This window comes from Varanus komodoensis, unplaced genomic scaffold, assembly GCF_004798865.1.
Source record: "Varanus komodoensis strain SLA01 unplaced genomic scaffold, ASM479886v1 scaffold3, whole genome shotgun sequence".
NCBI classification, from domain to species: domain Eukaryota; kingdom Metazoa; phylum Chordata; class Lepidosauria; order Squamata; family Varanidae; genus Varanus; species Varanus komodoensis.
The window spans coordinates 54736481-54748834 of NW_025335761.1; the positions used below are offsets into that span (position 1 = coordinate 54736481).

The window sequence follows — 12354 nt, forward strand, 5'->3', positions numbered from 1 at the left end:
GAGAATAACGCCCAGTCCCCAACAGCATCCTGGCAGCTCTATTTTGAACCATCTGAAGTATCCAAACTGTCTTCAAGGGCAGCTCCCACGGAAAGCGCGTTACAGAAATCCAACCGGGAAGTAATCAATGTGTGTGTTCCTGTTGCTAGACAATCCTCCTCTAGGTAGCTGCTGATAGATTAGCTGAAGCTGAAGGAAAGCGCTCCTTGCCACCGCCGTCACTTGAGCTTCCAAAGACAGCTCCGGGTTGAGGAGCAATCCCAAGCTGTGGACCCTGTCCTTTAGAGGGAGTGCAACCCCGTTCAGGGCAAGGCCCAAGTCCCCTACCCAGGAGCTCGAATCACCCACCAACAGGACCTCCGTCTTGTCTGGATTGAGCTTCAGTTTATTGGCCCTCATCCAGCCCATTACCTCAGCCGGACACTGGTTCAGTACAGCCACTGCCTCACCTGGGTTAGTTGAAAAAGAGAGGTAGAGCTGGGTGTCATCAGCATATTGATGACTCCGCAGCCCAAACCTCCTGATGACCTTTCCCAGCAGTTTCATGTAGATATTAAATAGCAAGGGGGACAAAATGGAAGCCTGCAATACTCCATGGCAGAATTGCCATGGCGCCAGAGTCCCCCAGAACCACCTTCTGGAAGGTAGGAGCGGAACCACTGCCAAGCAGTGCCTCCTACTCCCAATCCCGCTAGCCTATCCAGAAGGATACCCTGGTCGATGGTATCGAAAGCCGCTGAGAGGTCCAGGAGAACCAACAGGGACGCACTCCCCCTGTCTCTCTCCCTGCACAGGTCATCATACAGGGCGACCAAGGCAGATTCAGTACCGTATCCAGGTCTGAAGCCAGACTGAAATGGGTCCAGATAATCAGCTTCATCCAAGAGTACCTGGAGTTGTCCCGCCACCACCCATTCCAACAACTTGCCCAAAAACGGGATGCTGGCCACCGATCTATACTTGGTGGCCATCTCTGGATCCAGAGGCACCTTCTTTAGGACATACCTGATTACCGCCTCCTTTAAAGGAGCGGGCACCCAGCCGTCCCTCAGAGAGGCATTAATAACCTCCAGGATCCAGGAACCAATCCCGTGTTTGGCTTTGGTCAGCAGCCACAAAAGGCAAGGGTCGAGTAAGCAGGTGGTAGGACGTATTTGTCCAAGCACCTCGTCCACATCATCGGGCTGCATTAACTGAAATTCATCCATTAATACCTGACCAGACGGAGGCATTGGTGTCTCCCCTAAGGGATCTGAATCAATTGTGGAGTCCAGCTCATGACGAATCTGAGAGATTTTCTCCTTGAAGTTCTGGGCAAAGTTGTCACAGCGGGCCATCAATGGTGGCACAGGATCTTTCTTAGGGCCAGGGTATATCAGTCCATGTACCACTCGAAACAGCTCTGCTGGACGGCACTGTGAGGAGGCAGTGGAAGTGGGAGAAGAATTTCTTCTTTGCCGCCCTCACCGCCACAGCATAGGCTCGATAATGAGCACGTAGGCGTGTTCAGTCAGATCCATCCCGTGATTTCCTCCACCTACGCTCCAGTCGTCCCCCAACCCGCTTCATCGCCTGTAATTCAGATATATACCATGGAGATGGATGGACTCTGCTTGGCAGGAGAGGACGCTTAGGGGCGATCGTGTCAATAGCTCTGGCCATTTCCCCGTTCCACAGTTCAACCAGAGCATCAACAGGAGTGCCAGCTTTATCAACTGGGAAATCCCCCAGAGCCCTCAGGAATCCATCCGGATCCATCTGGCTCTGAGGGCGGACCATCACAATAGGGTCCGCACCCTTACAGAGGGAAAGGCCAGCTCTAAGCTCAAACCTCACGGGGAAGTGATCTGAGCATGACAAGGAAGTCAGATGCAAATTCCTCACCCTCAAATCACCCTCTTCCTGCCCCATCGAGAAAACCAGGTCCAGCGTGTGACCATGTTCATGGGTCGGGCCGGTGACATGTTGAGACAGCCCCATGGCCATCATGGAGGCCATGAAGTCCTGAGCCGCCCCGGTCAAAACAGTCTATCACAAGTGTCATCCCTCTCAACTCTGCATTTGCTATAAACAAGCGTGGAAACTACTGCCATAGGTGCATAACCTAACATCCTGCGAATCTGTTAAGTTTCTAGTCATCATGGGGATAATGAAGTGGAGATGATTTTGAAGCCTATGCAATGTGAATAAAATAAAACTCTAAATGATTTTCTTTTTAAGACTGTGGCAGCTTTCATTAAGTGCATGTTATCATAGGCCTAAGATGTGGATATCATTCAGATGTTGATTTGACTATAGTCAAGGACCTGCTCATTTACCCTTTGGTGCTGTTTTTGCTGTTACCCAGACTTTTGCCAATGCTCAAATTTAATTTTGATTATATGTAAAATTATTTCAAAATAGTTGATAACCTTTGTAACATGGATCAGATGGTTTCTTTAATAGCTTTAATTTCAAAATGTTTAATATTTAATTAAGTAAATGCAATTTGTTTAAAAGCCTGCTTAATTTGTTAAAGTTTCAATTTGCTAAAACCCCATTAATTTGCTTAATTTTTAGAAATCAGTTGCCAGCTCTGCTGTTGTCCCTCTCAAATTACCCTCTTCTTCACAGATAAACATTCTCCGGACTGCCATTAACAAATTGGTCTCTGGCAGCCCAAATGGCTTTCTGCATTTTGGTCAAGAAAGAATTTCCCAGTTGCAGAATAATGTTCGTCAGAAGCTTTTAGGGTAAACTTTTCTTTCTCTATACTGTATTACTACATTTACATTCACTTCTATTATTAACAATTGTGCGGTTTGAACAATAGGACATGCTGTTCAATTTTGCGGTGAGAACAGCTTTGTTGTCTAATATTCTGTGTCTTTGCATAGATTCAGCCCTAACCTGTTGTTTCCCTAGTTGTAGTGCTGGGCTAATCCCAACGCACACACACACACACCCCTTCAAGGCCACATTTTCAGGCAATGGGTGCTACTGCCGTTCAGCTGACAGCCACCTTTTCATGTTGCCCCAGATGCCCATTACATAATTCCAAGGCATGCTGGACAAAACGGAGTCGCCCTTACTCGTCAAGGCTGGAGGATTTGACTGTGAGTGTCTCCCCCTCCACTCCCCGGCTCCACCCTGTATGGAAGCCACTCAGATCTGGCTCATTTAAGAATGTCCAACCCAACCCTAGCAATAGCTTCTGCAGGCAATGGGGGATAGGAATCCAGCGCTTTTCAAAGAATTCTGTAGCTGCTATATATTCCTCAACGGTATGGTGATAGCCAGAGATTCTCTTCTAAGTTGTGTCCTTTGCATTAATTCCCCCCCACCTCCAGCCCTGGTTGCTGAGCTGCTTGAGTGCTGGGCAATCGTGGCCTGCCCACCACTGGAACGCAATTCGAGTGCTTTTCTGAAATTGACTCGAGTTCCCAGGCTGCAGTCAGTTCAGTACCCCTGGGCACCTATGACCTGGTCAGGGTGTTCCTCTCCTTCATATTTGGATGTGCGTTATTTGGAGAACACAAATGCTACTAGGTTAGAAGGCCTGTGGCCCTTTTTGTCACAGAGACTGGCTCTCTGGTCCTCAGCAGTCTCTTGGTCAGTCCCAGTACTTGGTCAGTGTTTGCAATACTAACAGTGAAGACTCACAAAGAGAAGTTGCTCGTGGCTCAGAACTCAACAAATCCTCAATGTTAGAAGTGGTGTCAACTTGTCACCTAGACAGAAATGTACTGAGTGACCCTTCCCTCCTCCCAACCCATGTTATTGCATTTTTCTTCTTGTAAACAAACTTGCTTTTAAATGCTGTTACCCACCCCAATCCTATGGGGGGATGCAGTGCAACACAAATCTACAGAAGGACCAGCTTCACAACCGGTAATACAGCCATGGAGAAGTAAAAGAGCCGAAATGTATCTTTATATATTCAGGGCCATTCATGCATCTGCAATGTTAGTTAATTGTATTTACCATATGTCATCACTACTTAGGAGGAAACTATGTATTTGAAAAACATGTCTAGACAGAATGAATTAAAATACATCGTGGCCTGCCTTTGCACAGCTCAAGGAGACAGGAGTTGGCAGGCGGGGAGTCTGTAGTAATCGAGTTGTCACACATGACAAAACATTCTAAAAATAGTTTGGATTGTATCTACAGATGATAAGGGTGCCTGCACATGTGTATGCATCCAGTCGATGCAAACATTGACACTGGAGATGAACGTAAATTATGATGTTTTAAACGCTTGTCTTGTCAAAACGTGCTTAACAAATGAGTTCAGTTAGCACTTGAATCATGGGAGCGGTGTGACAACTTTACTCCCTCAGGATTGCCATTGTGTGACGACATGCCTACAATTGGGAGTAGTTGTTGGCAGCTGATCTTGGGAATTTGTTTTTAAGGAAATGTTTCAGTGGGGAGCCATTTTTTTCTCTCTGAGCGACTTTCTGATTTAAGATTAGCTTGGGAAATGGTAGAGTTGTTGACTCCATCTGGCTTGCAGGGTATGTCTTCCCATCCCAGCCAGCGGGTACCACAGCTCCTTTCTCCCTTGCAAATCTTGACATTTGGAGAAGCACCTCAAACTTTCCTCTCTCTCATGGCAAAATTAGGCACGCAGCCCCCAGCGTTACGCCCATGGGCAATATGCCTGCAGTCCCCTCCCTTGACATCTGCCAGGCTCTTGGCCGTTCCTGACTTTATATATTTTAAATTGGGAGGCTAGCAGGCTTTGAAGGAAAGTGTCAGTGTTAAGTGCCATTTTTATTTTTTAGAATGCTTCTAAGTCCCAGGTGGGCTCCAGAGGTATTCTTAGAAAATAAAATTGTCAGGTGATTGCAGTCCTGTGCTTCATTTGAAGGTGTCCAGACAGAGAAAAGGTAAACTGATGGCACATGACATGTGTCCAGATTTGCTGTGTGTGTCTGTTGCCCTGACTTTGTGTATGGTTTGTCTGGTTTTTTTTGGGTGGGGTGAGGAGGTTTGTCTTGGTTTCTCTAAGCAACTCCAGGTTGTCATCTCCTGCTTATTTTGTTGGGCTTTGTGGGAGAAACCTGTGATTTGGTATTTGGGATTCAGGCTCCACTTTGCCTTATAATTTGGCCAAAAAGTACTTGTCTCTGGTCTTTATCAGTTTGCCTTCTGTGAAATGGGTGTTGGAGCAGACAACTTGCTGAAAAATCATTGAATACAGACACCACCTCTGCCTTGTGCTAGAGTTCTTGGCTTTTTCTTCTGGGAAATAGGCGTTTTGTGACTGGCTGTGCCCATCAGCCATTTTGTGAATATGCAGGACTCTTTTTTTGAGAGCACCCCCAACAGGGTCTCGAAATCCAGATGTTCACACTGACTCCGAAAACTGAGCTCCTTGGTCAGGATGTTCTTGTACTCCCTTTTCCTGTGTGGAGGGTCTTGTGTCGATGCAGGTATTTCTTAACAGGCCACGCTTGAGCCTGTGGTCATATGAACATGGTATGCATCATGTCCAATTGACCAAGCTAAGGAAAGTGTTTTTAGGAGAAAGGATGAGCACCATGGAGGTGGGGTGTCAAATGGGTCATTTAGTCAATCATATCCCAGCCATGGAACAGATGGTATTTATATTGGGTTCATTCTGCAAATATGTCTGCCTGTAGAAAACTTGGGAGTTGCACTGAGTTTTCCATTTAAAGAAATGTCGGTCCTATTGATACACATGTTCTTTCTTCATTACAAATATCCCTCTCCGCTGTCTCCAGTCTGATCTGCAGATCCAAACCTCGTGAACAAATTCCTCCTGTGTGGTATGCAAAGCCATATGAATGGAGCCAGGTAAGTTTTGACTGTCTATTTATAAAAAGCATTTGTATCCCGTGTTGTGTACTGTCAAGATCTCTAGGCAGCTTACAGAGAATAAAACAGAACACTTCAATGCACAACGACACTTGAATCCTTAATTACAATATGTATAAGAAATATATAGTAAAAACATTCAGCCATTAAAATTTTGGGCAAATAAATAGGTCTTGACCTGGCGCCCATAAAGAGTCAACACCAGGTGCTCCTCTCTGAGAAACAGATTCCATGTCTGGGGTGCTACCAATGAGAAGGCCCTTCTCCAAGGAGCACTCTTCTCACCCTCTTTCAAAGGGGGCTCCCAGAGAAGAACCTCAGCAGATGATCTGAAGGTTTGGGCAGGTGTATATGTTCCTTCAGATATCCCGGCCCTAAACCATTTAGGGCTTTATACGTCAGTGTTAACACCTTAAATTGGGCTCAGACACCAATTGGTAACCAATGGAAATGGTAAAGGACTAGCATTATGTGATCTTGTTTGTCAGTCCTGGTTAGCAGCCTAGCTCTTCTATTCTGTGTCCAGACCGTTTTCAAGGGTAGCCCTATGTAGAACACATTGCAATAGTCCAAGCAACTGGAAGCCCTTTAGAACAACACCAAGTCATGCAACCATGCAAAAGTCCAAAATGTGGCGTGAACAGTTTTGAGAGTAAAACCCAGCAACATTATTTGCAATGCAAGCAAAACTGGAAACATGGCATTTAACCAGCTCCAGTGAACATTTGCTAGCAATACGGGAAATGGCATGCAGTGGCTTCATAGGAAGGTCCAGGTTTCAATGGTGGAGTCGTTGCACTGTGTGCAGAAGGTTCCAGCCCAGTTGCTGGCTCCTCCAGGAAAAGATTCAGGAACAAACTGCCTTGTCATAGACGATAGTCTTAACCTGGTGCAAGAAACATAGTAAAGTTGGTGTCAGGCAGGTGTTAGTGGGAAACTTGTTCCAAACTGGGGGCCACCACTGAGAAGGCCCTCCTCCTTGCCACCAACTCGCCCTCCCTCAGAGGTGCAGTCTGAGGCAGGCCCCAGAACTTGATGGTAATGGCCCAGTACATCAGTGACAGGGAGAGGCATCATGTATTTCCCGATGTCCCAAGGTCAGTCACCGATCTCTTCTGTTTCAAGGAACAGGAAACACGTGATGGTAAAGAACTCTGAGACCTTGGGAAACTGCTTGCAGTCAGAGTTGACTGAAGTTCCCCAACCTTAAACTATCCAGATGTGTTAACTGAAACTCCCATTATCCTCAATCAGCATGGTATTTGCATGCAGGCTGGGAATAATGGGAAATATTATTAATATTTGGGGGACAGCAGGTTGGGGAAGGCTAGAGTAGATTAAAAAATAGGCTAGCTGGATAAATAGTCTGGGTTTGGATGCAATGCCAACTTGGTATTATGTGGATGAGCCTTGCTACTTTGCTGAGATAGTCACATTAAGAGTGGGCAGACGGGTGACGTTCAGGATCACCAGGATTCTCTGAGCGTCGTCTCACCGCTTCTCTTGCACCCAGCTTCATGTTCGCCTTCACAATCACTGCTTGCTCCACATGAATGGGAAAATTGTGCCCTGCCAGCAGTAGCTGAACACAACATTTGCACAGATTTCCTTATTCATGCATCTTTTCTCTCTAGACTAAAGTGAGGCTTTCAGTCTTCAGGGGCTGGTTTGGGGACAGTTGCGCAAATTGATTGTGCACTCATGTCCCACATTTTATAGGCATCTACGGTAGATGTCCTCAAACAGCACATGCTCTCATGTTTTGCAAGCAGAACTGAAACTGATTATGCTCCCCATCTAGTCTGAACCATGTGAGCAAGGTAGTAGGACGTATTCACACAACATCGAGCCATTCTGTGACTTGTTTCCTTACAAAATCACTACACGATTTTGCCATGGCAAAATCACAGCGTTTTTCTTTTCTTTGCCATGGCAAACGCAACCATGGCCATGGGGGACTTGCACATACCTGGAAGGACACACACACACACACACGTAGGAAGTGGCCTTACATTCGAGTCAGAGCATCGGTCTATCCAAGACAGTAGTGTTGCCACACAACTGCCGGCTGTGCTTCAGGTTGCAGGCAGGAATTTTCTAAGCCGTATCAATAGGTAGCGGGAATCAAGAAGAACATCTTCCTTGCCCTTGAGTTCCAGCCCCTGCCCAACTTGCAGACTGTTTCTTTCCCACCTGTTTCAAGCCCTCACTACTTCCTTGTACTAAGGTAGGAATTTTTTATGCAGGGTGTTACTCATGTATTTAGTAATTTCTCTCCTTTTTCTCCTTGTTAGTGGAAGTCAGCGCATATTATAGACCAGTCTGGAGGCAAGAATGAACAAGAACGAATTGTTTCCCTGTACCAGCTGCATAAGTTGGTGTTGCTAAATGCCTGAAGGTTCCGATGTTCAGCAGCTTGCTGGAAGGAAGTCCCATTATAACTGATGGACTTTATTTACAAATAAGTGTATTTAGGATCAGCATGTTAGCTGTTTTCGGGAGAACAGAAAAAGTGAAGTTCTCAATTTTATTATGTTACGTTTTCCTAAGTGACTCCTTGAAGCTTAAATCATATGCATAATTTCCATTTGGATTTATTTGAATGTAAGTCACATGTTAGCCATGTGAAGGGCTAATATAGACTTCTCCAACCTGGGGCCTGCCAGATGCTGGCTGAGGGATGCTGGGAGTTGTAGTCCAACAGATCTGGACAGTGCCAGTTTGGAGAAGGCTAATGTGTAGCACCTTTGCACCTAACATTGTATTACCTGGTAGTAGCCCCACAGACCTCTGCATCTTGGGCAAAGATCCAAAAAGGCAGAGAGCTGTGCTCACACACCTTCTCCCATGTAGTTAAGAGTCTTTAGAATTTTGTCCAATGTACGGAGAGGCCGGAATGGGCTGGAGTTGGGTAAGGTGGAGGAATGGTGGGTTCAGGATTTGTAGGATTCAGAGATCGGTTGGGGACAAGCCCTAAAGGGAAAGTGACTTTCCTTTCCTATGGATTAGCTGTATACATACTAGGCATGCAAGTAAATAAGATCCTGGTGTTTTTCCTGAATGGGTTTAAGGAAACACATAAGGTACCTTTATGGTTCAAAATATTACAACAGATAGTTTTGTCAGTTTGACTTAAGGTGAGCTAATTTCTTCTAAGAACCAAGTGAAAAAAAATGATTCAACCGCTTCAGTTTAATTCTTTCATTATCATTCACAGCAGTCACATAAGAAGATAATGTTTGTTTTTACATTTAGCTTAAAGTGCACTGGAAAGTGGAGTATGTTTAATATTTGTTTCTGTTATTAGCTCTATGCTAAAATTCTAGTTGAAAAAAATAAAGTTTTCAGGCATTAATACATAGTGGATTCCCTGCCTTTCTAAAACTTTGAGTATATATTGCAAAATAATAGCAAAAAGGAATTGATCAAGTCAAAACTATTACTCTTTTTCCCGTCCTTTTTTTGAAAAAAAATTAGTTTTTGAGCAATTTATCTCAAACTCACAAGAGTCCCTTGGACTGCAAAGAAATCAAATCAGTCATTCTTAAAGGAAATCAACCCTGTTTTTTTAGAAGGCCAGATACTGAAGATGAAACTCAATACTTTGTTCACCTAATGAGAAGGGACAACTCACTGGAGAAGACCCTAATGCTGGGAACAATTGACAGCAAAAGGAGAAAAGGACGACAGAGGATGAGGTGGATAGATGGAGTCACTGGGGCAGTGCATGTGGGATTGGGTGGACTCTGGGGGATGGTGGAGGACAGGAGAGCCTGGAAGAATGTTGTGCATGAGGTCATGAGGGGTTGGACACGACTTTGTGACTAAACAACAAATATAAAGATGTACCAATAGCAGGGCTGGTCCTGCTGTTGGACAGAGTTGAAGCAATTGGCTCAGGCATGAAGTGCTAGACGGCAGCAGCAAATTGTCATGCATTTCTCCAACTTATCTCTCTGACTTGAGAAGCAGTGGAAGATGCCATCTCATCACCAGAGTGGAAGGAAGGCTACCGGTCTAGTTGGCTTTTCCATATGGAATGGAAGGGGGAACCATCTTGTCCTTCGCTTCAAGCAGCAACATGTCTTGGTTTACCAAGACATGAAAGATACTTTAGCAGCAACGGTATTACGCAATCACAAGAGCTGGACAAAGATGGCTCAAGCATATCCTAATAGATGGTACAAGAGATTGTATTAACAGCAGCACTTCACTGGATTTTCATTCTTTTTGCTCATGCAAGGAACTTAACACCTAGTTGGACAAAGTGCTTCTCATAGAAGGACACCTCCAGGTTTAACCTGAAGCTAACAGCAAAATCCCCACCAGTGGCTAGAGATGTATAAGCAATCTATTTGTTTTTGATCAGGATTTACCCAGTTCAGACTTCCCATGTTGAAATCTCTACAGTTCCAAACTTGCAGTGTAATTTGTGAAATAAAATGAATTCAGTAGTATACATTTACTTTTTTAAAATGTGCAAAAACATGCACTAATCCAAAAAGATGTGTACATTTAAAGATGCACTCAGTCACTGCATATATTTGGGAAGACACTATAAATTGCATACAAATTCCCACCACAAAATAACATTCGAATTTGGACGTGAAAGGAAAAGAGTTTTGAGCTGGAACTTGAAGAATGTGGACTCTGCTCATATGCAATTACCAGTTCCATGCTACAACACAGGTACATTTCCAAAGGTAAGCTTTCATTGAGGACGATGTTGCAGAAGAGTTGTCCCTGTGTCATGAAACATGTTGCCCAACCATTGCTAGGCCTTCGCTCCTGGCATGATGCGGTATGATTTTGACTGGGACCACAGCAGGGAGGGAGAAGTTAGCCTGCATCCATGTGTTGCGGTCCTGACGATTATCCACAATCCCCACCTGTTGCTTGCAGTGTGCATGCATTTATTGAAGACACCAGCCAGTAACACATGTCACATCTTGCTTGGCTTGGATGCATTGTCACTTCCTTGTCCATAGGGACACCACCGTGTCACACCCATGGCCATTGTGGGGTAGTGGTCAGAGTGTTGGACTGGGACTTGGAAGACTCAGGTTCTAGGCCACTTGGAACCAAGGTTTAATTTGGATGCCAGGAAGTACTTCCTGACAGTTATGACCTCAAGGGTATGGTGAGGGTGTCAAGGATAGGCTAGACAGGCGCATGGTGGGCATGTCATGAGCAGAGCCGGCTGGAGCCGGGGGTCAGACTAGATGACCCAGGAGGCCCCTTCTGACTCACTCTGTTTCTATGGATGAATTTAGATTGCCCACTGTCAGCAATGACCTACCTCACAAAGTTGTGTGGAGAACCATGCAAGTTGCCTTGGGTTCCTTGCAAGAGGAAAATAATCATGTCAACAAGAATAGCAACAAGAAATTGTGAGAACAGAGCACATGTTGCACAAGCAGAAGGGCCAAATTGTGGAACGGCTGTTGCAATTTCACATGTAGCTTATCGCAGTGACTAGATACAGTGCTAGAAGCTCCCATCTGGAAGTACCACCATCTTCTGCAATCCTTTCGGTCCCCATTTCGGAGTAAGAGCCTTGAGCCTGGACTGTAATTGCTGTAGCTGGAAGGGACTGCCCGCCCCTACCACACAAAGCAGGAAAAAAGCTCACCCTGTGAGGAACTGGTGGCTGCAGAATGCCGACTGACTGAAAACAAAGTGTTGCATCTGATTTTCCTTGTGGCCTCCCCTGCTTTTGCTTCCCTGTTAAATGCATCCAATAGTTGTTTTTTTATTCTGTTAAGTGGCTTTTCCTCTGGAAGGTGTTGTAAACTTGGGTTGCCTGGCATTCTTTTGCATTCATGCCACTGAATCCTGGCCCCCATAGTTCTCCTCTATAGCCAGGGTGGAAAAGTGGAAACATCCTTTATTTCTGTGGAGCTGCTTCCACCTGGTGGACTGTGCTTTTCATTTGCGTTTGAACTTTATTTACAGATCTTGTTGCTGGCATGTTGCAGAACATGGTACAGCCTGTACCTCTGTTACAATAGCAAAAAGAATCAAGAAGGGTGGTGAAAAAGCAAACATTGCCAGATGAGCATGGAAAACACCCCAAATCCCCAAACATGCAAGCTTGCTGGTTTTCCAGAAATCTTCACTCAGTTACACGGCACAGAATCAGAAAGGGGGAAGAAACTGGACTGTTGCAGAAGCCTGAAGTATTTTTGTAGAAAGGCTCAAACAGCAGCAGATGAGAAATGTGTTAATTTTTTAAAAGAAGTAACTTAAAAAAGACCCAAGGTTTGAATCAGTGTTTATGATAGAGTAAATGTTATACTGTGATGTAACACACCATATAAACTGTACTTTAGAAATCATTCATTTCCATGTTGCAGCAGGGAGAGGCAAACGGTTTTTTACATTTGTCTTGAAGAAGATCCTGCCAAGTTTGAAGCAGGTGAACGCTTTGTTAAGGCTTTCCCTCTGGTGGTTTTAATGCTGCAGCCTCTGTGCCGCTTGAGAATTTGTGAGCATGTATGATTTGCAACGTCACCGAGGAGTTGACGC

General features: G+C 45.0%; 1 protein-coding gene across 1 annotated transcript in view; it reads left to right on the plus strand.

Moving 5' to 3' along the window:
• TDRD9 (tudor domain containing 9) overlaps window positions 1–8222 on the plus strand; it is a 63821-nt gene extending 55599 nt beyond the window's left edge. The window contains exons 30-32 of the mRNA XM_044436672.1: window positions 2614–2732; window positions 5733–5805; window positions 8121–8222. Coding sequence (XP_044292607.1) covers window positions 2614–2732; window positions 5733–5805; window positions 8121–8222 — 294 coding nt within the window. The remainder of the gene's footprint in view (window positions 1–2613; window positions 2733–5732; window positions 5806–8120) is intronic.
• Window positions 8223–12354: the final 4132 nt, after the last annotated feature.